A 27,314-nucleotide genomic window follows, 5' to 3' on the forward strand; every position below is an offset into this window, starting at 1 on the left:
TAAGTCTAAAATAAATTATTTAAAGTCACAGCTCCCCTTATGATGTCTCAGATCATCATGTGTATGGTTCATCAGTAGGGCTGAAGGTCTTGGATTTGCTACTTAGAGCACATCAATTGGGAGAGATAATTGGTGACACATGTAGGTTTTCTTCATGTGGACCAGATCTGGAGAAGAGTGGGTTTAAAGGCAGAAAAAGTATCCATTTGAGGAGCTCTGCGTGGGGGTGATGGTGGGGGATGCACTGCTGAAGGATCTGTTGAGATAGCAGAGATAACCAGTGTGGTGCTGGGCTATAGTAGGGATGTGGGGAGGTGCAAGCTGGCATCCCAGAGGAAAATCTTGCAGTGACAAAAATGTTTAGGAGGTGAAAATTGGCAGTTAGAGTGCAGCCTCAGGAGGAGTAAAGACATGAAAGGAAGCTGTTTGGGGCTGTGGAAAGAGGTTAGGGTTGAGGAAAGGCTAGTGTGTGAAGGGAGAGGATACTCCCCTCAATCCTCCTCATTTGCCAGAAGTGTCACAGTGGTTACCAACCCTGACTCATTGGTAACTTGGACACAAGAGGCAGGATCGCCATCAGCTGGGCTGTACCTTTATGCTGACTGAAGTTGCCTCTATTCATGAAATGAACGTAATTACCTGGATGAGAAGCTGGCAAGAAAACATTGCTCCTTTTGCTCAAGATGGCCCAGAACCTGAATTGCTACAGACACAGCTGTGCTCTTGCAGGCTTCCCTGAGCACAAGCAGTACCATAGTAGCATATTTTTCCCCTGACTAATAGCTTATTTCCCTTCTGTTGCCTCTAGTTCTACTGCCTGATACCAGGGACACTCACAAATGTGTAGCACTAAATAAACAACTAGATGCTTCAGCAAAGCATTTGTGCCTACACATGGCTCAGTTGCTTCAAATGGCCAATCTGTACCTTGGAGTGGTGGCAAGAACCTGTTTAAGAAATGAACATGGAGCTCTTATAACCTTGGGCAAGTTGTCTCCTCATGATGATGTAAGTCAAAAAATGTAATTTGGGCAGGAGATTTGTTTAGGAATCTTTTGTAAGAAGAGAAAGACTAAATCTCCTTAGAGCGGGTAGGAAAACTTTTCTGAAGGACATAAAAAATACGTCAGTTATGCCTCTTCTTAAGGAGTGAAGAGAAAACACATTACAGAGTAGTGTGTCTGCAACAATTTTGCTTTGTGCTCTGGCTGTCACAAGACAGAGGAGGAAAGCTGAGAGGCAGCAGAGCAATTGCTGTTTTCAGTGGTGTGGCCCTTGGGAGCAAAAGGAGCGCTGTTTGGGGCGGGGGTGTTGGCTGCACAATAGCGATGGAGCTGTTTGGGAAACATTTTCATACTATTTTATGAGAGAGAGAAAATAGGCGTCTATAGAAATAACTTTTACAACTTTGTTCATTTAAAAGAGAATGAGAGTACAATGAGGGTGCTTTGTTCAGCAGAGGACTTCATAGTATGTATTGTGTCCTGAGGTCTTTGTGACTTTCTGCTGGTTGGGGTGCAGTAGGCTGACTCTCCTTGGTGTTCCTTCATCTCCCTCTAAGGCCAGCAACTGTATCTGGGCTCAGTTCTAACATGTATGGCACAAGGAAAAGAGGATTTCCTTAAAAACCCAAAACAAAGCAAAAAACCTGTGCAGAGGCTTGGCACCATGGGTTAATAATTAAAAGCTTCACCATGTTGTCTTCATGGGGATGAGATCACTGTTGCAGTCCAAGAGCGCTGTTTCTTTCTGAGACCTGTGGGAACAAGTGTAACATGGTCATAAGTAATAATTTCAGTGCCACTGAGCACTGAGAGATCCCTTAGAGAAAATGATCTAGTGTCAGAAAATATCTTTCTGCTCTGGAGCTGTATTGGCATCTCTGTGGAGCGAGAGCATTACACTCCTGCAAATGCCTATTCCAGGTGAGAGGTTCATGTTCTGGTGAAGTAGTCACTGTTAATAGGTTTGAATTAACTGTTCTTAAAAAATGAGAAAATAGTACTGGGAAGCTTAGTCTGAAAAGTGAAATGTGATGGGCATACTGAACTGTCAGAGTCCCACAGGCTCATATACAAGCAAACCTAAAAAGTAACAGCAGTTGCAGGCATCACTGCAAATCATCCCTCCTGGCCTCTGAACTTCCTCCTGTAATTCCAGAGACAACCCAACCTGTGCATCACATGCAAGGGATGGCACAGTGTGACCTTAATGACGTGCACACCACTAAGGTGTCCAGATGAGCAGGGAAGGATCAGTGTTAACAATTTTTGTTTCTAACATATGCTTCTAACATATGTTTCTAACATATTCTGCTATTGTTGAAGGAGTCAGATACAATTCAAACCACGTACACTGCTGGTATCAGAAACAAACCAGGTCACTTTGACTTTTAGGAGGCAGTGACGCCTTGACCAGAGAGGAAACCTGATGGTAAAGGACAGTGGTGCTGGCTAGAGGATTTGCATCAGCAATGCCTCTCATGTCACTGAAGCTCCAGAAAGTAAGCCCAGCTTCTGAGAGGGAATGTTTGCCATCTACTTCCCTCTGTTGACCGAGTTACTGAAGTACACTAAGCTTTGGTAAACTGAAGGCAAAACTCACGGACAATAAAATGGGGTCAAAAGGCAGACAATAGGCCAGATTTCTGGCATTTATGAGCTGGTGGAGCTTTGCTCAAAATATTGCAATGGCTGAGGATTGGCCCACTTTGCTCTTAGTGTAAGCAGCCCCCTTTATATAAGACCATGCTCTCAGAAAGAAAAGACATGACTTATGCGTACACACTTTTGCAGGTGCTTCATCTTTTTTTATGTCTAAAAAATAACACTTTTCTTTCATCAGGCTGTCAGTCATTGCTGGCCATTGGCATAAAATCAAGGAGGAAAATGAAGCAGAACTACAGTTTTCTTGTTCCAAAGCTGTTTTTAAAACAACAGCTTTGTATTAGTCACCAAATGCGGGCAGTGGTTCAGGAGAGCTTTCCGAGAGTATTGGTTTCTGTCACTGAAGTGTTGGTAAACTCACACTGGCTGGGAGGTTCAGTTTCCAGCCCTTCATGAAGTGCTATGGAAATGTAATATGCATGATAGAGAGATACCTTTATTAAACCCTAACTGCTCATTTGCACTGGAGTCAAACAGCATAAAATCTATCATCCTGCCCTGCTCTGCCTTGACCACAGAGTATACATTTCCCTCTTCTGAGCAGGGAGAAATGGCAGCAGTGACTCATGTTTGACACTTACGTCATTTGACATGAAAACCATTTCCACTGGAGACTTGCAAGACCCTGGCTTGCAGTTTCTTTTGTTTTCTCACTACTTCTCTGGCATCCTCCTACGTGACATTGTGTTCGAAAATGCTAAAAGGGATGCTCAGTCAACATAATATGCACTTGATTTATTTTCTGCTGACAGAAGAGTTTTACTCAAAGGGGCTTCAGCTCTCTATAAAGCACTCCTCAGATTTGAACAGATTTATGTTTGCGCTGGTTGCCTGAGCCATGCTGCAAAACAGCATATCTATGCTCAGAAATAGACTTCACCCATGACAAAGGCACCTTTATGGCCTTGACACAATCCCTCCTCTGGGCGCAGAGGTAGCTTTGAGGTGTCTCCTGAATTTGTTGAAAGAGCACCATCAGCTCTGTGTTATCTTTTGAGAAGTGAGCTAAAGTGTCCCATCACCTGCTGGACACTGTCGCAGCTCACGCTGTGCTGAGGTGCTACTGCCTGGGAGAGATCTTAGAAATACTGTGGATCTCTTTAAGAGAGTAAATCTCTTAAAGCTTCTTGGCAACAAGATGTGATCATCTGCCCATATACAGAATATATTGGCTAGCCACCACATGGTAGTTGTCAAAAATAGCCATGGGATCTCCTGAATGTGCCAAGAAATGCTGCAGCTCTTTCTTGGTGGCCTTTGATCAGAGGCACAAGCTCATGATTTACTTGGCTCTGTTCAGTAGATACATGTATTATGACTCTGGTTTTAGCTGTCACCACCAGGCATCATTTGTTGTTGTCTTGGGGCCTGCTCTGGTACATACAAGTACCAGTGGATTTGCTCAAAGGTCAGTCATTTTTTAACACTGCAATGAAACGGTTTCTTCCCTTGTTTGGCTCCTACATGGTTCTGTGATCACTTGGGGTATCCTGCTAGAATCCTAAATAATCCTAGATGATGTGGGATCACTACTGAGCTCTCCTACTTCTAGCAGTTTCTTCTGGTTCCCTTAAATGTTCTGGGTGATGGACTACTGGGTGTTTGCCCAAACCCAGGTATCATTAATCAAGTGAGCATAAACATTCTATTATTTACCTCTCTCTCAAAAAGAGCTGATAAAGAAACTTCTTTTTGGGGTGGATTAAAATATATATATAAGTAATCTTTTCAGTCATCTTCACAGATGCCTAACTACAACTTATACAACATGTCTTTTACTTCAGGTTTAGCACTTTACATGATGTGAGAATTAGATAGAATGCACAGAGCCATTGCCTGACTTTCTACTTTAAGGATGTGTTGATTTGTAACTGGGAGTTATGGTAAAGCAGGCAAGCTCTTTCATGCATTTCTTTTTGCTGTAAACATGAGACCTGCAGTGCTTGCATCCAGTACGCAAGGACTTACTCTTAATAAGCGCCACTGCTTAGGTGCTTTGTTGAGAGGTAGAGTACCAAACCTACTATTCCGATGGCTTCATTAATAGCACAAGGACTGAAAAACTCATGAGAGCTCTGGCAAGCGGGAAGGTAGCTCACCCAGAAAGTTCATCTGTGTTAGAGGATGGAGACATGCAGCTCCTGAGCTGTGTCCCACATGGAGCCACAGGTACTTAACCAGGTAGCTTTTTCTTTCTTGGTAGGAAGCCAAAGACAGTATTTCATTTGCTGATACTGCTTTTTTTCAGTTTGAAGTCAGATACAGGTACTGTTTGGATACATGTGAGGAACGAAAGAATGATTGCCACAGTTTCAGATCAACAGCAGTGCACTTTCCATTTTAGGGAAAATTATGCCATGGTATCCAGGTAAAAAAAACGATGTTGTCTGAAGTGCCATAGTGTGTGCCTTTCCTTATTTACTCGAGTTACTCTAAATGTTTTCTTTTTACAATGGCTCAGCTTTTCAACTGTGAGATTTTGAATGACCTATTTGGAGCCTGATTCAACATTTACTGACACTGTGGAACAAATTTCTGATGGTATTAGTGAATATTCAGATCAGATCCTTTATTAGTCATGCAAAGGTCAAATGAACAACCACACTTCTTAAGTCTTATTTTGTCCTTTTCGATGAAGTTTACAGTTCATTTTTAATTGTGTGTTTTTATGAAGTGTGATCAAAATGAAAAGATTTAAATCTATAACTGAAGAGATTTTACTTTGAGGATGTATTTATTGTGACTGTTATATGACCATTGGTTTTTCTTCAGAATTATAAAAACTGAGATAATGTTTCAACACCAAAAATTCATTCAGTATTCTCTCAGGGATGAAAACATGAATGATCAAAACTAGTTAAATGCTGACATAATGGAAAACATTTGCAGCACTTACTAGTGATATCCAGTTAAAGAATTCCATATCAGTTCAGAATGCCATAGCCATTTCATTATAGAATAGCATAGACCAGAACAGAACAGCACAGAACAGAATAGAATAATATTTCAGATGGAAGGGATTTACAACAACTGCCTCATCCATCTGCCTGACCAATTCAGGGTTTACCAAGGTGAAGCCCGTTTTTAAGGGCATTGTCCGAATGCCTCTTAAACACTGGCAGGCTTGGGACATTGACCACCTCTCTACGAAGCGTGTTCCAGTGTTTGGCCACCCTCTTGGAAAAGAAATGCTGCCTAATGTCCAGTCTAAACCTCTCCTGTGATCCATTCTTTTTTAAGAACCCATGAAAATGGCCGTAGTTTCAATAAATCAGTAAATCTGATAGATAGTGATTAATGCGAAGGAAACTTCTCCTTAAGTAATTTTGCAGATCTGCACCTGGTTTTCGAGAGGCAAGGTTAATTCTTTACAAAGTAAAACACTTCAGTTTGACAACAGGTATTGGATTCTGTGCAGTTCCTTATGTGTGACTTAGACAGGTTTCTACAGGGTAAGCATTGCGCTGTTTCAAGAAGCGCACATGAATTGATGAGGTCCAAAGACCCAAAATGATGTGTTACCTTGTTATTTATGTTGCTTTATCCCCTTGTGCAAATGCCAAAGAATGACCTGCATTTGCTATGAAATACTTTTACCGGAACTTGTGAATATTATGTTATCGTATGATGGACAAAATATGTAAGATGGGGTAAACCAGACATATTTTAGAAACTGTCTGCCACCTTCTTTACATGTTTTTCTCTACCATGGCCTCCGAGACTTCTTTTGCCAGCAAATATTAAGCAGTTCGTAGTAAGGGGGGTTGTGTCCTTCCTAAGATGTTCAGTAACACTGAGAGACTGTTGTACTAAATGAAGCTCAGTGCCATGCACAGGCTTACTCAGAGGATCGATAGCTTGTAAGGGTACCTAAAGCAGTTGTCTGAGGGACTTGAGCCATGAGAGAGGCCCATTTAACTAAGGTAGGTAGCATGTTAGTTGTCCAAAGTGAGAGTGAGAAGACAAAATTAGAGAAGCTTTAATTCCTGCTTTGAGTTGCCTTGAATTTAATACTATTTAAAGGAACAGTGTCTGGACATCCAGCAACATTCCAAATGCAGCTTAAAATCTGTTAGTGGTGTCTGGCTAGCAGCAGCTACCTGAATGCAGGACATTTTTACCTGAACACACATCTATCTGGCCTGCTGTTTGCAGGAGGGGCCATTCTGTGTCTTGCAAGTTGTCTCCAGTTCATAAGGAGGCTGTTTCTGTGCAGCACTATGGACTGCATGAAGAACTCTGCTTGCTGGTCCCTTGTCAGAGGTGGGTTTTTTCTTTTCTGCAGCTTTTTTCATAGTTATGTGAAAATAATTTTATGATTCCATATGGAGCTGTTAATGATTGATAGTTTGTATTACTTTAGGGGCATATCATACGCAAAGCCTATGATGACACGTAGTTAATGGTTTCTCCAGTAGCAGGCTGATTGCTATCTTTGCTATTGAAAGTGCCACATTTGTATGTTCCTAGTGGACTTGTTCCTTAGATTTAAATTTAATAAAATATCTGTTGTTACTGACATGGTTACTGCTGTTGATCTGTAGCAGCTACCTCACGCAACGCAATGAATACCAAGAATATTCATAGTATCACCCACATACCCACTGGCTTTTGACTTCCTAAAGCCTGTTGCTTCATCAATGCGGTTTACCTCCATCTCCAGGCATTTTCTCAGATGTAAGCGTCAAGATGGTAAGATTCATGAGTCTTTCCTAATTCTGAGAAAACTGTGGAGTTATTGATTCTTCTCTAGGCATTTTGATATATCAAATTTATAGTCTTTCTTTAAGACCAGCTGCTGAGTAAAACTGCAACTGCTCTAGCAACTTGCAGCTGTATTTTCAGCCAACCCTTGTCTGGCCAAGTGTAATGGAGATCATTTCATACTTAACTTCTGTTTGCTTTCTTTTAAGACCAGTGTAAACACAGTGGTCATTTGGAGAACAACAGTGTCTTCATAGTGATGCAAAGATGCAAAAGCATGTTTTAAGACTTTTTCTTAGTGAGATAATATGCATTGTGCAAAAGCTTTTCTGTGCTTTCAGTCAACTGTAGCTTCTACTAAAAGGGTAGCGGAAAGAAAATAAGTAGTTGTTAACACTAAAATAACAAATAGATCACTGAGCAGAATAAGGCGAAAGATCGTGTTTTCCGATGTTACACAAACCAAGAAAGATTAAGTTTATGGGTATAGCCATGGCAGGATTCAGTATCAGAGTATTTGTGTTTGATTTCCACTACAGGGATAGAAAACTAGATACTACATTTCGCGAAAATCGATATACTGTTTAGAAACATTGTGTGTTCAACACCTGTTTTTATTTACACTCCAGAGCTGTACATCATCCCATGCTGGGCATAGGACTATAGAGCTACAAAATGCATATATAGAGCTCTTTAGCAAGCTGGAATACTTATTTCTTGGTTTTGTCCTGTCTTTAAGTCCTTTGGAAGCTAGTCTGACAATGTGCTGGGAAAAAGGTGAGATACAGCCTACACTTGTGTACTTTATTTCCCTAGGAAGTAGTTATCTTCAATTTAGAAACCTCTTGCCATTCACTCTGCCTGGAGAATCCATAGAAGAATACAGGTAAAATATTTATTTTTAATTTTTATCTAAATTTATTTTATTTTCCATTGCTGTACTATTAAACTGTCTTTATCTCAGCCCACAAATTTTACTTTTCCTCCCCCAATTCTCTCACCCATCCCACTGGGGTGTGTGTGGAGTGAGTGATCACCTGCAGGTTTAGCTACCTGCTGGATTAAACCATAACACCCATACGTAGATCTCCTTCCCCCAAGACCCCTCCTGAGGTCCCAGAGATGAGGGGAACTCAAAGCAGAAGCAGCACCTCCAACTTCGCCCTTCTTGTCCTCCAGCACAGCTGCTGCTGCCAATTTTCTGCTGTTTTCCAGTGGCAGCCAGCAGCTTCCTCTTTCTCTGCAGTTCCCAGGGGATGTCTTCTTTCCCTACAGCTCTGCTGCCGGTTGTGTGCATGGGCAGGCACCCAAGCTGACACACCAGGCTGGGCCGAGTCAGGCTCCCTCCAGCATTGGCAGGGTGTCTTAGGAGCATGGCACAAGGAAAGCTGGGCTTGCCCTTCATGGGGATGTCTAAAGGTCTGACAGCAAGTGTTAATTCAGGTGCAGGCTCTTTTCTTGTGAGTAAGCACCTGTGCTCCTTCCAGACCTGTCCCTGAAGGCAGAAAATGTGTATTTATCCAGTGCTGGATCCAGGTGGTCCAATGGAGTGCTTCCATCCTGCACTCAGGAGCGGTGGTCCAGACTTGCTAGGAGTAGGAACCGTTCCCTAAACTCCAGACTAATGGAACAGCTAATTTTAACTTGTTTATTCATATGGCTTCCTTACCCTTTTGCTTACATACAGTGCCTGCCCAGTGCTGTATTCTTAAGGAAATGTAGAAAAGTACAGAATTTTGCTCAAGGAAATAGTATTATCTTTTATGTTGTATATAAACCCAAATCCAGACTTCAGGGCAAATATAGAATGTCAATCTCCATGAAGCGGGATTTCAGGATAGTGCACAGCTTGACAGGCTTTTCAAAAATAAAACTTACCATCTGTAGTTGTCTGTTAAATAATCAGAGCTTGCCCTCTTCTGGTGACAAGCAGTGTACATGGAAATATTTTTCTGTAAACTGCGAACCTGTGGAAATCACTATCTAAAAGACTCCTTGGAAAATTACATGTTTTAAGAGTTAATGTTTTTAAAATGTATTTTGTTATGCTCTACTCGTTTTCCAAAGTTTGTTTAAAAGTCTGTTGCAACTACAGTAGCTAAAAGAAATTTAAGTTGTAGCTCGGCTGTTTCCTTCTATCTACAGTATCTAAAAGAAATTTAAGTTGTAGCTCGGCTGTTTCCTTCTATCACACTTGCCTGGGCTGTACCTTGGATAATGCCTTTCATGTCCTCCATCTCCAGAAGCTGCCCAGGAGCATCTTTTTCTGGGACCCATTTGACCAAAGCCAACCTGTTACAGTAGGAAGACAGTTTTCAGCAGCTATTTACTGCCACCCAAAAGAAAAGGAGAGTGACATCACATTGTAAAGTTGAAGAAGGTGACTGTTTCCATAAGTAAATTGCCAATTATATACATTCCTGCAGTCTTTTTGCACATTGGAATAGAAAAAGAAACCTCCATTAATTTCCCCAGAGGAAAAGTTAAAGCTCAGATGCTGTCAGAGCATCAGTATAACACTGGAAGTTATGAATGGCTGAAGCACATGTGTTTTATTACACATTGGGCAAGCCCCTAACCCACAGAGAGTCCATAGCATACTCTGGTTTCTTCTGCTCACAGAGCTATGGGTTACATTTATCTATGTACTGTAAGCTGGGTTTTAGGGTCCTCTGTCTTGTGCCCTAGTTGCAAGTATTGGGATTGAGGTGGAAAAAGTTCAGTGTTTTTGAAGGGAGACAGCTTCAAGGGTGACCATCATATCTCCTCTGCTGGGACACAAAGACTACTTTCCAAATGTGAGAACTGTTTCATGGTTCATTTATTCCCTGATCTGCTGACAGTTTTTGATGCTAGCTCTTCTTGATCTTCCCTATACTTCTGACATTGCTTTTATCATGTCCTTGATCTTTCTTTTGAGCTGGGCACTTTGTATTATCTGTTGCTTTCTAGACATGTTTGAAGTTTCAGTAATGCAGATATTCTCATAGTCATGAGAGTTTCTGATGGTGGTGTTGCAATAAATGTAATTCTGGCTACTCCTTGCTCCACACAAAAATATCAGCCCTTTTTGGTCTTATAGCTATCTGTGGTCGTGCCACTCACATTGTAGTGGAGTTAAACCTGAACATGTCTGGACTCAGGCTTCAGATTTATGAGCCACCATCTACATGACTCAGTGTAAACTGCGCAGCAGACTAAATGGGTATCTCTCAGAGGACATCCTTGCAATCCCTCGTGTATTTAGAGATGATCCCCGTTATCAAGACTCGCCACTGCACGGCACTATTGCACCAGCATCACCGCGGCACCAGCCGAGTCATGGGAAAGACTGTCTAACGTTCTCCCTCGCAATATCCCTTCTGCCACCTCTGAAATACGCTCAGAATGGGACGTGCTGTAAGATGGAAGTAGGGCCTAGCTCTTCTTGTGCAATCTTCTTTTCTCTCTGCCAGAAACCCGATGAGAAGGCTTGATGTGACGTGATGGGATCTGGCAACAGTTGAATGAGAAAAAAGATGTTCATACTGCTCTAAATGTAGGTTTTAAACCATGACCCTCTGCTGGGAGACAAGAGAAGTACTTCTTTGTGTGGTTTAAAGTGCTGGGAGTAAAACTCTTTCCTACAGTGATCACAGAGCCCATCTCTGCGACAGGACCGCTGAAAAGCAGACAAGTAGAGAACTCTGCGTGTGTGCATAAGATGTTGCTGTACATCAGTGACATGTTTGGGGATTCTGGAGTGAAGGAACAAACACTGCTATTTGGCTATAGAAGGGTTAGGATTTTGTTCCAGTCATCCAAAACCCCTCCAAACCTCCATGTGACAAGAAGCATGATAACAAAGGGAAAAAGGCATTGTTTTCAAGTTCTGGATCAGTGATGGGTTTAAACCCTACAACCAAGCCTCCTAACTTTGGAAATATTTGACTTGGTTTGAAGATAAATTTGTGGCTTCAGTAGGACCATGTGAAGTGTGACAGGTTTGAATCGTTCCTGTTCAATTACTTGGGCAGTCTCCTCGTGGCAGCCTTCACATAACTGATGGGTTAACTGATGGGAGAACCCTACCCAATTTCAGAGGGGCAGTTCTGGGACCTGAAGGCCATAGATCAGAAATGCCTTTCTTGATGTGCTATACAGCTCTGCCCTGCTGTATAGCATCATATATCTACCATATATCTATCTTAGTGAAAGGAGGGAGCATCTGCATGGTGCAGCGCCAGCGCTCCAGGCTCCCTTCCTGCCCTGTGGGAGGTTTCAGGCAGCCTATGGAAAATGCTCTGCATTTCAGCATCAGCTGTTCACAGCATGTAGTTGGGTGTCTACAGTTATCAAAGCAGCGGCCTACTTTTTTTTATCTAAAAGTCCTGAGCACTCTACTTGCCATTGAGTTGAAAAATAAGCTGAAATATTTCAAGTAGCAAGAATGGTGATACTTTAAAAATTTATGTTTTGAATATTTTATTACTTTTCAAGGTGAACCTTAATCTGTAACTCCACATGAGAGACCCATGGCACCAATATGCTTTTACTAGCACAAGCAGGGAGGAGCTAGGAAGGCAGTACTAAAACAAAATACAAGGAAATAATGTAGGCTGCCATACTGCAGCTCTCCAGGTATTTCTATTTGCTATTATAGATTAAATATGCAGTGTATTTGCAAACAGACTTTCAAAATATAGTTACACCTTAATAAAATGAACTCTAAACCCACAATTGTTAAAAGATGCAAGTGAACAGGAGCAGAGTATGGGCTTTAACATGGGTCTCTGGCACTCACACTGCGTTGTTCTTCACTTGTTTCCCTGGTGCAGTCTTGGCACTTGCTGAGAAGCATTTTCCAGGCAGTGCCCAGGTCTGTGCTGGGGCGAGCATATGTTGGGGACCATCCCAATGGACACTTTGGATGTGGAAACCCTCATTTGTGGGGAAAGAGAGCTTAGCTTCATGGAGGCAGGCTGCCCTGCCTGGCCTCAGCACCAAAGATTTGTCCTTGGCCCATTCTCCAAGCAAGCATAGCCAGCAGGACAAACAGGAAAAGGGGCTTGAAGTGCGACCAGAGCTTGTTAAATCAATGGACAGGGAAAACTCTAAGCGACTTGCCACTGGGAAATGAAACCAAAATCCAGGAGCCCTCAAACCAAGATCCTGGATCTTCAATTGAAATATAAACATGACTGAGTGTCCTTTTTTACTGGGTCTTAAAGCAATATACAAACTTTGAAGGCTTGGCAACATTGAAGCTCATGACATTCAGATTAAAATTTTGCTATTTGGCTTCTCTTCCAAGTTTACTTCTGGTAGTTTAGCCAGAAAGACAAGGAGGTTACGCAGGGAAACCCAGCTGCCACAATGAGTTGGAGTACTCCTGTCATTCTGTGGTACAGAGCTCACTGCGCACAGAGCTCAGCCTGCAGCCTTGCGCCTGCATTAGCTTCTGCTGCTTTTTGACTGACTGCCAAGTCTTCCAGGGCAATAACTTGGCTCTGAAGTAAAATAGGCTTCATGGGTCAGAAACTGACTGTTGCAGATCTGTAGCTTTTGGTCCATATCTCCAAAAGAGCAAGTAAAAGCATGACTTTAGATCAGAAAACTAATCCTAGGGGTAATTCTCGATCACTGGTCCAGTTCTAAATAGGGCCTGATCCAATTTTATATCTCAGCTTTGCAGCTCAGCAGCTTTCCTAGTTATTTTGTGTTTTTCAGAAAATCATGTAAACGAGTCCCTTTTACACTGAAAATCAGTGCAATAACAGCTAGAATCTTGCTGCAGCTATTGATGTATGTACCCAGAGCTACATTATTCACTTTTATTTCCCCCAGTTCCTTTTTTTCCCAATATTGAGTCAGGACTAAGGGGTGCATGTGCATGTGTGTGTGTAGCTAGTTCTCTTTTCTAATAAATTCAGTGCTAGAGGTCACATTTATAGGCTTGGTTTATATGGTAATCTTTATAAACAACCAGCCTAAGCTCTGGAAAACACATAGCAGGGGTTAGTCCTGTATTAGCAGAGGAATAGGCTTGATTTATTAGTAAGTCTTATTTAAATCTTATTTCCATGCTTGTATGACTACATTAGGTTTTCACATGGGCACGTGTCAAGAGAAGTAATGGAGCGAGAGAAGAGACAAGCCCTTTTTCAGTTCACAGAACCCCAATTCTTTATTAATCACAGCTTGCTCACAATGACATACAGGAAAATAGCACTAATGAAGAGTAGAATATGCAGGCAGCAACCTCCAGGGGGGTAGGGACAACTTCAAAACTGCAGCTATTTTGGGAGTGATGTGTTAGGTTTGGTGATACTGTACTTGGCACAAGCACCCTGTCTAGTCATTCCTCCTGCTTCAGCCCTCTTAGTCCTAGATGTCTGTCACTAGGTAGGGTTGGCTAACACTGAAGAGTTAAGGTCATGATGAATGGAAGTCAGCAGTGTCAAAAAAAAAAAGGTAACAACTTGCTCATGGGCTCCGGGTGAATATTCTTTAGCCTCTTGTACTATTTATTACAGATGTAATGTGGTAGCATCAGATAAGTATCATAGATTATGGCACCTACAGATAAAGCCACTTGATGCTGTTTATTAGTTGCTCCATCAATAAATTTTCAAGTGGTGAATTAAGCTCACTTTACAATTAGCATTTGTATGGCTGTTTGGCATCATCCAGAATTTGTCATAGCTTGATGGTTACAATGTGCCTCTTAAATTTGCCTCAAACTGATCCCACTTGCTTTCATTCTGTCGCACAGCTGTATTTGTTGCCTCTCACCCCAAGAAGCAGAAACAACAAGTACTGCACGTGGAGATTTAACCTCAATTATTCAGTAGACTACAGAGTCCCACAGTGCAAGTTGCATTTGAAGAAACTACATTTTAAGAGCCTTTTGTCTTGGACAGCTGAATGTGAAGTCACGATACCTGTGATCAAGTCACTGTTTCAACAAAGCTTATTGATGGCAAAGCAATCTAGATTATTAGGCAATGACTGGTCTCTAGCACCATAGAACTACTACTGACCTCGTGGTGGATTGGAATGAAAGTCGCAGGAAATGGAATTAGACGTGAGGTGCTTCAGATGAACAGACCCAGCAGATTCAACCGAGTGGAAATAGACAACATCAGAAGCCTGTTACAGGACATGTAAGATTATGAAATAACTTGCATAATGCAATACTTGTATTTTTTAACAAAAATGTAAGTATTTACAAAATAAGATCCAAGTTTTTTAAACATCAAGCAAATCATTCTGCAAAGAGACCGCATTGGTTTTGTTTTTATTTTTGTTTCTTTTTTAAAGTTTTTTATTGAGTTCTTGATTTTTTTTTTTTTAAACCATGTCATACACTTCCCATACTGATATCGCATGATCCATAATAATATAGGCAGGGGGAGTTTACTAATGGTGGGGATGGGTCACATCCACCATTGCTGTTTTCAGCCAGACAGTTCCACCTGGAGCTCCTTGTTTCTACGGACCTCTGCAGCATGCCTCTCCTGAAAAACATCAAGAAGGGAAAAATCAAACCTTTTTCTCATTCCACCTGCCCAGTGAGGCTCCTGATAACAACCCGTTTAGGCTGTGCGTTTAATGCTTGTGCAAAACTTGTTTCATAGCACAACTATCTTTAAAGGATGCAACTCAGGAAAGGTGTCATCCACCCGACCAGCCTGAGGCTTACATTCTACTTATTCTCTGGTGCTCAGTCTTTTATCTGATATGGCTTTATACTCCTCAGTACCTCACAGAATTTCATTGTAAAGGCCCGCACAGAGAGGTGCTGCTTGCAGCATAAAATATGCCTCATGCTCACATTTGCCCTTTGAAGTCCTAGATGTTAAACTATACCTAGGGAAGGATGAGTGGGCTTGAATTAATTTTGTGCACACTGTATGTAGAAGTAGTGTTAGTTACTGTGTTATCTGTAGCATTTAGGAACCATAGATAAAGGCCCAAGAATTCAGTTCCATCATGATGGGTCAATCTGAACATCTCAAACATCCCCTTAGACTGAACAGTGAAGCTAGCTGTCCTCTCCATTATTTCCTTGCTGTGATGGAGAAGGGACATGGTAACCAAAAATCAATGTTGGCCCTTCTGTCCACTTTTAGCCATGTTGTCTTCCCTTTTACAAAAGCAGTCATTATTAATTTAGACTTATTTGAGCCACTGTATATTCATATACTTCTGTGGAAATGGGCCTGTGGTCAGGAATAACAGATCTCAAACTAATTTAGTAATCCTCTACCCGGGGTGTTTATAAAACCATCATTTTTGGCAGCTTCTGGGCTTTAGGGGTTTTGGTTTATGCCTCTTTCCTTTCAACTGTCAAACTATTGACAGTTTTGTGTCTGATCACTAAAAAAACCCCCAGACAACCAAATGACAAGCATAAATTGACTAAAGAAGAAAACATCCATCCCTAGCTGGCTTCAGTTTGGGGCACCCCCTAGGTATTTCCATGCATTGGAGGGTCTTTATATGATAAAAATTTCTCAAAAGGCAATGGTTATCTTTTTATTGTCTGAGTTGGACTATGGACCTAAGGCCAGCTTATTGCATCAAGTGAACCTGTAAATCACACTTCTTAAAAGATCCATAATTCTGAATGCTAGATTTTATAAGGGACTTCTTCCTCAGAGCTCCTATTCACTGCAGTATACAGAAGTTATCTTTGATTGCAGGAACTTCTAGACACCAATACCTTGGGGCATTCACAGTTCTGTGTAACTTTTGAAGATTTGGACCCAGATACCTCACTTCTTTTCCTGCATCTTCAGGGTTTGCTTTTGTGTTGGCAAAACTGTATAGTCATGCAATTTTTAATTACTGGTCTGTACAAATGTTCCCAAATGAGTTATTGTTATTTTTGTTCAGAAGCCTTCTTTGGATTTCATGTACATACGACATCATATTGCTGTAGAAATGGGGTTTAACAGCCTGTTAACATTAACCTAGGACAGAGAGATGCTTCAGCTGTCCTTCCCATTTCCTTTTGGACCTCAAGAATGGCTAAATGGCTTTTTCCCTTGTTTTCATAAGCTCTGGGATATGTGCCTGCAAACTAATCTAATGCAAAAATGTCAAGTAATCTCGGTACAGTTCTTAAGCTTAAAAATTATCCCATTTGCGTAGTTACTTGTAACATCATCCTTTGGTTTCTGTTGTTTCTTTCCTACTCTCTGAGACTTTTGTCTCCATCAAAGAAGCAGAGGTGCTTATGGAGAAGATCTCATTGAAAACCACTGAGAGCTATTTTCTTTGTTAGTCAATTCACTAACATATTAGAAAGTACATCACTGAGAAATGCAATTGATCACTCATGCAGAACTAATTTTTTTTTAACAATTCTAAATCTTTATTCACATATCTCCCTCTCTTGTGTGGAAGGGTTGTTTTGGAGACTGGCACGCTTGGTCCTGCGTGGTGGGGTTTGTGGTTTATCTGTTTCCTCTGGCTGTACCACAGGTCTCCAAGAGAAAATTTACTGTCTTTTAGTTGTAATACTTATGGAAGAACAGACCCCATTTGATGTATAGGAAAGATTTTTTCCCCATATTTTTTCGTCATTCTCCTCTGAGAAACCAAGAGCTACAGACAGAGGACAACTGTTTGATTTGATCAATGACTTTTCTTAAAAGCTGAAATCTAAACACAAGTGACCTTCCATTTGTTCACAGCACTTCTTAAAAGCTAGAAAATCAGCCTTTCTCTGGAGAAAGTCCAATAGAGAGCCGTGGAGATCAAGGAACTGGAGGAAAGGCTGAGAGAGCTGAGACTGTTCCTCCTGGAGAGGAGAAAGCTCAGGGGCGTCTCCTCATTGTAAATAAATACCTGAATGGAGGGTGGACAGAGCCAGGCTCTTCTCAATGGTGCCCAGTGACATGACCAGTGGCAATGGGCACACACTGAAACACAGGAGGGTCCCTCTGAACATCAGGAAATACTTTTTCACTGTGAGGGTGAATGAGCACTGGCACAGGTTGTCCAGGGGGGTTGTGGAGTCTCCATCCTTGCAGATATTCCAAAGCCATCCGGACGTGGTCCTGGGCAACTGGGTCTTGGTGTCCCTGCTTGAGCAGAGGGATTGGACCAGATGACCGCCAGAAGTCTCCACCTCAAAAGTGAGTGTTGGTTTAGACAGGCATAAGGGGCTCTGACTTAAAAATTGCTCAAGTCTAGCATGTAGCAAACTGAGATAAGAGCTACCCACAACATCTCTTCAAAAAGTTGATTAGACTTTCCTCTCTAGTCTAAGGTGAGGAGTGATGGTGTGGTTACCTTCTCTTGGAGACGTTCAATAAGAGCAGCTAAGTTAGCTTCACGGTTTTCTTTGATCTGTTCCATTTTCAGTATCAGCTTTTCCTCTGCCATTTTGCTGAAGTTATTGTTCTCCTCCAAAGCTTTTTGAAGCACTTCCCGCTCATGTTCTCTCTTCTCTGCCAGATGTTTCAGCACCTGGGCCTCCTGGGACTGGAAACAGAAAGACATGCAGCTGAAATACTCACGCGGAGCAAAGCAACCCCTATTGGGCAACAGTTCACGGAGTTTGGAAACTGTGTAAAGTTTGTTGCCTTGTTGTTACGTGCACTGTTTGGAAAGATCACTTCTGTGTATAAACCAGATTATCTCCACTAATGGGGTATGTGCCTGAGGCAGCAGCAGAGAGGTGTCCAAAGCACTTCTGTTAACAAGAAATGCTGCCATGAGTTGCTGCCATGAGTTACTGCCATGGGTTGTCTGGGTTACTACAGTGGTTGCCCAATCTCTGACAGCTGCAGTCTTTCAGCTATGAGCATTGTATTTGTAGAGAAAGGGGACGGAGGGCTAAAGGTATGTACAATGTTAGAAGGAGACATAGGAAAGGTGCATTTTTCACCTAAGTAAGTTGGACTGTCCTTTAATGTGCTTGAATAGTTAAAAACAGGCTTCAGAGTTCACTGTTGTGAAAGACAGACAGAATCAATTAAGACAATGCTTCTTCCCCCATGATATTTATGTCTGGCTTCATCTCACTGATTAGGAAGGGGAAAAAAGGGGCTTATTCTGTAGAAAATAACAAAAAAAGTGCTATTTTTAGTTAAAAGTTCAAATTTTGCATGGAAGATGAAAACTGCAGGTAGGATACAGCCTATGTGTAATACTGTGTTATTTTTCTTTGTAAATTCATTGCTCAGAAGCATAAGCTTTGTTATTTATTTTAAATCGAATTACTAACATGAAACCATTAATCCTAGGAGAGAAGCCAAAGAACTTGCAGAATTGAGCCCATCCTCCAAGCAAGCCTAGTTGAAAAGACAATATGTTTGAGAGGGGTTATTTGGAAATGATAAACAACATTGTATGCTTTTGGATAAAATAAATTAGAGGGAGCATGAAAAGCAAACAGAAAACAGGGAGTGAAATATGGCTCTGGGAAGCTAAGTGTGTATTTCAGTGCAGATCACAATATGCTGTTGCTATTGTTATCTGTAAAAATGAATTAGTTTAAGGCCTAAATTAAGGCCTTTAACCAGTAATTACAATTAGCGGTAATGAATCTTATTAAATTCTGTCCTATGGTTGAAAGAGAGTGAAAAAGGCTGTGGTTCTTTTACACGACTAAGATCCAGCTAAGAGGAAAAAATAAATAGTTTAACAAAGGTAAGACAGATATATATCAAGACAAATGCATTGATGAGGCAAATTAAGTACTGTCTAGAAAAGGCTGCAAAAGCCAGGCAGAACATCTTGCAACACGACACTAGAGTAAAACATATATAGCTTTGAAAGGCTGTAATGGCTTACTTGAGATCAGAAGAAAGAGCTACTTTCATCCATCTTGGCCACTTAAGGTATTTGCTTTCACCTCTGGCCTGGTCACAGTTATGGTCTCATTTCTCAAACTGTGATTCTGGGAGCATTTGCTGATGAGAATGGTCTACTGAAATGGCTGGTACCTTACAATCGCTCTTGCTGGCTCTTACCTCCATTATAGCATATGCTGAACAGAATGTAATCGAGTGAGCATTTTTCAGATCTTTGAATCAGAGAAAATAACTGTTGTGCAGGCCAAAAGATGTTGCCAATGGGAACAAAAAGTCCCCAGAGAGCTGCAGCCAAAAGCAGAGCGAGTTTCACTGGTAGAGAATGGAAGGAGGATGAGCCAAAGGGAAAAATAGCTGGGCAAAGAAGCAATTTTGTAGATTAAAAAATCATAAAAGCCCCATAAATTTAAGAAAAACATCAATAATTTTAATAATCATATAATAAAAATAGGTGATTTTGAAACGAAATATTTGTTTTCAGATACTTAGCATTTAACATTCCTTTAACTGCAGGCTAGTTCAAAATGTAAAAAAGTTATTTTGGGAGGTTTGGTACAATGTAAAACTGAAATAATTGAACATCTTCAGCTTGCTATGGACCAACTTGAGTGGCTTGGTTTGACCAGTGCTTGTGAAGTTATTCTGCATTTTCTGTTTAATTTACTATTCAATTGCAACCTTTCATCTACTTTTGGAAAAGTTATCGTCATTAAATTTTGGGTGGCAACATGAATTTTGTGAACCTTTTGCTTAAGTGATCTTGAAGTGATTTTGATACTCTATGAATCTATTTCCCTTTCTGTCGGGATTTGAATAGAAAAGGTACTATGATACTAATTGCAATGTCCTTTTCTATGAAATGCTTAAGAAGTGACTTCTTAATTTGAAAGGCAAACATTTCATGCTGTTTAAATATGTATATATGGCATATTATAAAATCAATCCTTTTCAGATTTGGAAAACAAACATTTTAGAGGATATATCCAAGACCCATGAAGATGCTATAATAAAAAGCAGGATTTGGACTGCGCCTATAAGCAGCATTTTGAAAAAAGCATTGGCTTTTAATGCGAGGTAGCAAAATGCCTTTGAGACTTCAGGGCACTTGTCTATTTTTCAGGATTTGTTTTCTTCCATTCAAACCCTTTGCCTTCTGGAACTACTTCTTCTTATCATAAATCCAGGAGGATAGTGAAAAATTAGAGTTGCATATTAAAGTACACACAGTTCTAGAGGCTGTGCTGGCAGACAACACATTCAAAAGTAATCTGTCCACTAATGCATGACAATGAAGAAAATCCTTATACTCTAATTTGGTATTTACTGGATGCAAATTATGTTGGCAGCAGTAGAAGTCAGAATGGAAGCTAAACCAGGCTTCAGGAACTGACTGTACACCCTTAATGCAATTTTCCTTTATGATATGCCTTAAACAGCATTCCTTTTCCTCACTCAGAACGTTCAACGTACTCAGGACTGGTTCAAATTAAAGGAACTCCCCTCCCCACTAGAAAACATCCATGGGGTAGAGTGCCATTTAGACTGATGTCCCTGTTCTAATGCCATTGTACAACAGCTGTGAGACTGCCTGTTTCCCTGGTGTTCAGACCATTTTTGAAATCCCCTTATGACACTTCTGGAAGGTGGTTGGTATGTTTTTTTGTACTGGATTGTCAAATGATTTTCTGCTTCCAACATATTTGGCAAAAGAACTTGGCCACCCTGTCTGTTCAAAGTCTACTACACGTCCAGATATGGGTAAATGAATGACCCAGATACCTAGTGGGGCTGGGATTAATAGACTCCCTTCGTTGTTTGTGTTGGCTTTTAACTGCTGTGTTTGGATTCCCACAGTCTTGATCCAGGATTCCAACATACATAGGAAGTTTATTTTCAACAGTGTATTGTTTGAAGTGCTGGAAAGGATATTTTCAAATACGTGATAGTCCATGTTCTAACACAGCTGTAAACGGCTTATGGTAATTGCTTCTAGTACAGTTATTGTGAGAAAATGAGTAAAAAAGGCTGGAAATGGGATGAAAGATAAAGAAGATTAATAAGGAGAAAAAAGTATGAAATGGTGAAGAAAGAAAAAAAGCAATACTCAAGGGGGAATATCCAGAAGAATTCTTAAATATAACAAAGCATAATCAATGCAGCTACAGCTGCAGCATCTAATGCTAGATGTGGAGGAATAAAAGTGTTGCAAAGCATTCCTGGTACAGATACCTTTGCTCCTAGAAATGTACTGCTGTGCTAAAAAGATGGCTAATGCAGGCCAACTCCTATGATATTCATGTCATATTTCTAAAGGATCCTGGGCACACCCACCTTTCGGAGATGAATGCTTCAAAAGGAAATCCACATCTCATACGTATCTGGCCAGAGATAGATGCAGGCAACTGAACACTTACAACATGAGAAAAATTATTTATGGAAACTGGCTTTGGAGATACATATATTTTTAAATTATTACTCACAGGAGGAAAATTCTACTTATCTGAGTAACGTGTGCTTTATTTTCTCACATTTGACTATTTTTATTTGACATGTACATCCAAACATTGAAGTAATTTATGCAGAGATAAAATTAAAGGATTACTTTTAAGCAAGAAAGAGGCTCAGACAACTGCTTTTACACTGGGAATTTCAGCTTGAATGCATTCACCTTAGTTACTAGCATCCTTAGTTACTAGGATGCATGAGGCACCCTATACCAGTCATGAGAGCTCCACTATCACAACACAGTCATTCACTGGCTGGATTTTTAAAAATTCGTTTGTTCAGCAGAACAGTGTATTGTGTATTTAAGAAATACTATTGATGGAGCAGAATGAAAAGACAGGATTAAAGGCTCCCACTGCAATGTAAATGCCAAGGTAAAGCCTAGGTGTTAATCAGAAAGAAATGGTGACTTGAAGTAGTGATGTTTTCAGGGGAAGAAATTGAGGTTGAGATTTTTTCCTTTTCAAAGCAGGGGAATGTACTCAAGTTAGACCTCACTCATGGCACTGGCTTCTTCAAATCTCTCCTTGGTTACATCCACTTCCTCACTGGGAATAATATTTTATTTGTAATACATTAGCACCTGCCCTGGCTGTCATGAGGACTTACTGTTCCACGCAGTGTGCAAATACACACAAGAGAGGCAGCTCCTCTCCCAGAGCGATGGCATTCTGAGGAGACACGAAGAAGAGGGGGATGCTCCTGCTCCATGGGATCAGAGCAGAGAAGTGAAATGGCCATATGACAGGAGAGTCAGAGACATCTGAGCTGTAACTGTAGGGTGAAGTCCTTCTTCTACCAAACTAGATGGTGCTTGAATTTAAATGAGGATCTTTGGGGTTTTTTTCCACCCAGTCTGCCAAGGGGCCTTTGGGCCAGGGCTACTGAGAATGTGAAGTAGAGTAAAAAAACATAAAGAGCCCACCCAAGATGTCATTCAAGAGAACTCTCTTTCTCTTCATCAGCTGGCATGAAATCACTGCTCTGAGGCTTGTGACCCATGGGGGTGAACAAGGCATGTTGGAGGGATGCAAGAAGTACCACCTGAGCCCTCTGTCTGATGCTGTCCTACCTGCTCAAGGCATTTCATGGTCTGCTGCAGTTTGAGGCCTGGCATTTTAAAGTTAATGAAGATCAATCTCCTGATCATGTTTTTGTCTTATGACTGCTCATTATCAGCAAAGCCCATGGCAGACTGTGGGGAGCAGCTTTGTCAGCACTGGAATGTACACTATGTCTGCTCATGACTCTGTGCTCTGAGGCAGACCCTGGTGCCTAACACCAAATCCTCTCCTAGCTGGTAGCAAACATCTTCCTGAGGGCACATATAGGCATAGGCTTATGCTTTTTGGATGAGGAGCTGCAAGGTGGCTTAGCAGGTTTGGCTATCTTTTGTAAACATTAGGGGCAAAGCACCCTGTATGGAGATGCTACAGTGTAAATCAAAATGTGTCCAAAACACCTGTTTCCAGGGCTGATTCCAGTTACTTTACATGGAAAAGCAGTTCATGCTGTATTCCCTCTCCTCACAAGCACAGCAAAGGGCCATCAGTAACAGAAAGGGAGATCAGTATTTGGGTAAGATGGGAGGCAAACATTCCAGGCAGTGCCTGTCCTCCCTCCCAGCCTGCTTGCTTACAAATTTGGTGACAAACCACAAGGAGGGGAGGATGAATGAGGTGGAAGAAGAAAGGAAGTTCCACTTTTGCCAGGGAAGGTGCTGGTCCCTTTTCTGCCTATCCTCTCACCTAGAGAAGTAGTTTTGTAGGTCCCATGCAATGTCTAGGAGTGAGGATTTGTCGCCCAGCTCTGCTATGTTCCTGCCTGGGCAAAGCCTTTATCCCCCGCAACAGCCTGCTGCACTGTGCGGTAGAGCACGGGCAGCTTTTTCAGTGCCAAAGGAGAGATGGATCAAGAGTACTAAGAAGTGCCTTTGAGCAGGCTGTGGTGCTGGCTCAAAGGGGCAGCTAGTTGGGTGCTGAAGCCTGATGCAGAGCGCAGCCACGATGCTGGCAGAGATGCCTGGGCTGACAGCCTGCTGCAGGGAGCTCAGCCAGCTAGGTTGCACAGGGGCTTATAAAGCAGCTTTCATAGTAATGGTATTAAAAACTCATGTAGCTGTAAGTCTGCGTTCAACAGCATGAAAGTTAAAAAATATGACTGTTCTCCTGCTTTCTTTGTAGCGCTAAGCACTAGGGATAAGCCTCATCCAATTTCATCCCAATACAAAGCCATTAAAAGGATTTAATTACATACCATTTCTCTCCGATAATCCAAAGTCTAGTACAAACGCATGTCCCATTAGTGTTTCATTTTTATACCAGTAAGTTGAACATGGGCAATAAAGACATATAATTTGACATATGCTCTTGAAGTCTACATCAAGGGTAATAAGGCCAAAAACATTCAAGGCCAATGGATAAAAATCGATAAATGGTAAAGACTCTGTAAGAAATAAACTTTTGCTGCATACAATGTCATGGTGCTCTAATTTCTTAAGTGAGAAGGATGAAAAGATCTTGTTGATTATCTGCCAAGGTGGGAAAATATAGCACACATAAGCCAAAAAAATAATGGGATAATAATGACATGCTGTAAGGAGGATTCTATAATTGGAAAGGACAAATCTGTAACTAGCCCAAATGGATCTCGCTGTGTGGTGCAAAAGGAAAAAATGCCTCAGGTGAAACTCTCGGTTTAGTCTGAGAGTTTGAGGTCATGACTGTCAAGTGAAGTAGAAAAAAAGGGGCAGAAAGTGAAAGAGCCCTGTAAAAGCTTATAGGGAATAAACAAGGTGATAAACAGGAAATAGCATAAGCAGGAGACTGCTGTAGTGCATGCATTGCAGTAGATGTTCTCATGACTTTGAAAATTTATTAATGAACACTGTCTAATTAACAAAGCAGAACCTAAATCCTAAACAGTGTGAAATCAATTAGTATTTTTTCCAAAAAGGCAATTCTCATCCATTAGTTATACTTGATTTTAATTAGAACTATGCTGGAAGAACATGCTCTAGAATGGTCATGCCTGATAGCTGTTGTACATAGATTAAGAAGTATGATAACTGCCATGCTGGATGTCAGAAAAAGTCTGCCTGCTTTGTCTAGCGGTAGAAAGTGGAAGATGCTCAGGAAAAGTGTAAATGAAGTTTGGCAAATCTGCCTGGTCCTTTACTGCAGATACATAGAGACAGATAGATATATAGACATAGACAGAGATAGATAGACAGATAGATGATAGATAGATGGATAGATAGATAGATAGATAGACAGCTTTCACCAGTCATTAATTAACATATTTTCTGAGCCAGGGGTTGTATTCATATAATCAGTTCCTGAAAGGCGGTTCTCTATCAATTTTGCTATTATCTTTGTGAAATAAATAATATTTTAATAATCTCTCAATAATCTGTGACAACAGATTTAGCTTGATTAACAATACACGAAAAGGTGATTCGCTCTTTGTTTTGAAATTGCTGTCTGATGATTTAATTGAGTGTTTCTTCCCCTTTGGATTGTGTAAACTAGAATATAATTGTTCCTATTAATCATCTCATCACCATTCATGACTTTGCAGACTTCTGTCATCTTTCATCTGTTGTCTCTTTCTGACCTGAGAAGTGGACTATTTAATTTATCTTCTTATGGAAGATTTTCTATTCCTCTGACTGCTTTTTTATCCTTCTATGCTCTATAATCTTTTTCAGGACAAAAATGAAGGCAGTAGTTGAGGTGTGAGAGCACCAGGGATTTTAACAGTGATGTCATGAAGTTTTTTGCTCTGTTCTTTGTTCCCTTCCCAGCAATTTCTTCTGCAATGCTGATGTGGAAGATCTTGTCTATTAAAATAACTTAGTTACATGTTATTTCAAAATGAATATAGTATCAAGGGGAAGAAATGGCAGGTGTCTGTACTGCTGTCACTGATTACCAGTTTATTGCATAATGAATTTTTCTTTAGGAAGAAATGAACAGTAATGAAATCAATGAAATGAAATCTCATGGACATTCAATTTATATTTTTCACTAAGTATATGCATAATATTTGGCTTCTTAATTGCTTCCATTTCATTCTGTTTGCATGTATTTACTTGGGTATTTGTACTCGGTACAGAGGCACTTTACAAATTGAGTCTTCGAGGCATACCATCACTTCAGTGTGTGAAAGTTCATACTTCTGGGCAGGTACTAGTGCAAATGCATATTCCTTTCAGATATGGTCATGTTCTTTTACTGAAATGAATACTCTGGCAGAAGTATTACTTTTAAAGAAGCAATAGTGCTAATGTGTGTGCACTAGGAGCTGAGAGTCTTGTGTTAACAAGGCAGCAGAAATGGCAGATGTGGCAATGATTCAGTATTCATCTGAATGAATTATTCAAACAAGTATGGCCCAGGATAGTCAGGTTTCACTGCAAATCAAAACTGAGGGACAGGTTTTAAGGACCTATCAGAAATCAGGATCTATTGACTTTAATGGTCTCACATCTCACCATACACCAGTGCAATCACTCCATCTGGTTTCCTGGAAGCAACCCTGCTCTGATCTGACAGGAGTGAAAGGAGAATAGAGCTGTTTTTGTTGGAGCTGCTCCATGTGCTACCTGTGGCATATCTGCTGTCCCTGGACTTCTGTATACATTTTTGTTGATATCTGGAGAAGATTCTGTGAATGTCAGTTTTAGTAACAAATCACTTATTTCTGTTAGAGAAATTAAAGGCTTAGAGACATCTAAACTTCATTTTCAGATACTCTCTACCAGGGACTCCATGAGCAGCTGGAAGGGGTTTCTACCTCCAGTTTAACTGCTGCAAACAGATTTGCCACAAAATAACATCAATCACCTGGTCTTTCAGGCACTGATCAGCCTGAAAGTCCTTCTCTGGCTCCTGAGGCTTTTCTGGCTTCTGTGGCTCTCATTTTGTGCCATAGCAAAGAGGAAACATGGATTAACCAGGACAATAGATTGCCATATCTTGAGTAGCCATGGCAGCCAGCCGTGATTTTCCTGAAATGGTGCAACACAGCATAAGCATAAACACTGGGCCCATTACAGAACACTGCCAATTTTCAGACTGGCAATTCAGGCTGGCTGTGTCTCATTGGCTTTGCATATCATCCTCCAGCTTACCTGATCTGGAATTTTATCTTCTGAAAAACAACCCAAAAGCAATCTGAGCTAGTTCTGACTAAGAGCAAATAAAGACCTCTTCAACCCATCAGTCATGTCAAACAGTCAAATATACACTTAATGTGGGCTTTCTGCTGCATGCACCCTGCATTTGTGCTAACCTTTGTGAAGGAAGTCTAACAACCCTCCCAAACCCTGTGTGACAAACTTACTGATTATGAAACAGGTTTTTACCATTATGGGTAAGGTCATAAAGAAGGGAAGACTTAGCCTGTAGATAACCCTACAAGGCCAACTTCCAGCACTATTCAGAGTGTCTGCCAGAAATGCCTCTCTTACTAGTTGTGCTATGCTGGTGTCTTCATTCAAGCATGTGGTGAGTGATCCAGAACACTCTTTATTCAGTGCTGACTTGCCTTCATACTGCACAAATAGAATATTTTAGCTGCCTCAGACAAGCCTTGTGAGTAATTACCATGGGCACTACACAGAGTC

At 41.0% G+C, this 27,314-nt stretch overlaps 1 protein-coding gene across 1 annotated transcript in view; it reads right to left on the reverse strand.

Annotated features, from left to right (window-relative positions):
• Nucleotides 1–13,509: 13,509 nt before the first annotated feature.
• Nucleotides 13,510–27,314, reverse strand: part of STMN2 (stathmin 2) — a 38,634-nt gene continuing 24,829 nt past the window's right edge. The window contains exons 4-5 of the mRNA XM_030505578.1: nucleotides 17,655–17,846; nucleotides 13,510–14,869 (exon numbers count right to left, since the gene is read on the reverse strand). Of these exons, the coding sequence (XP_030361438.1) occupies nucleotides 14,810–14,869; nucleotides 17,655–17,846 (252 nt within the window). The 3' untranslated portion in view covers nucleotides 13,510–14,809. The remainder of the gene's footprint in view (nucleotides 14,870–17,654; nucleotides 17,847–27,314) is intronic.

Source organism: Strigops habroptila, chromosome 1, assembly GCF_004027225.2.
Source record: "Strigops habroptila isolate Jane chromosome 1, bStrHab1.2.pri, whole genome shotgun sequence".
Taxonomy (NCBI): Eukaryota; Metazoa; Chordata; class Aves; order Psittaciformes; family Psittacidae; genus Strigops; species Strigops habroptila.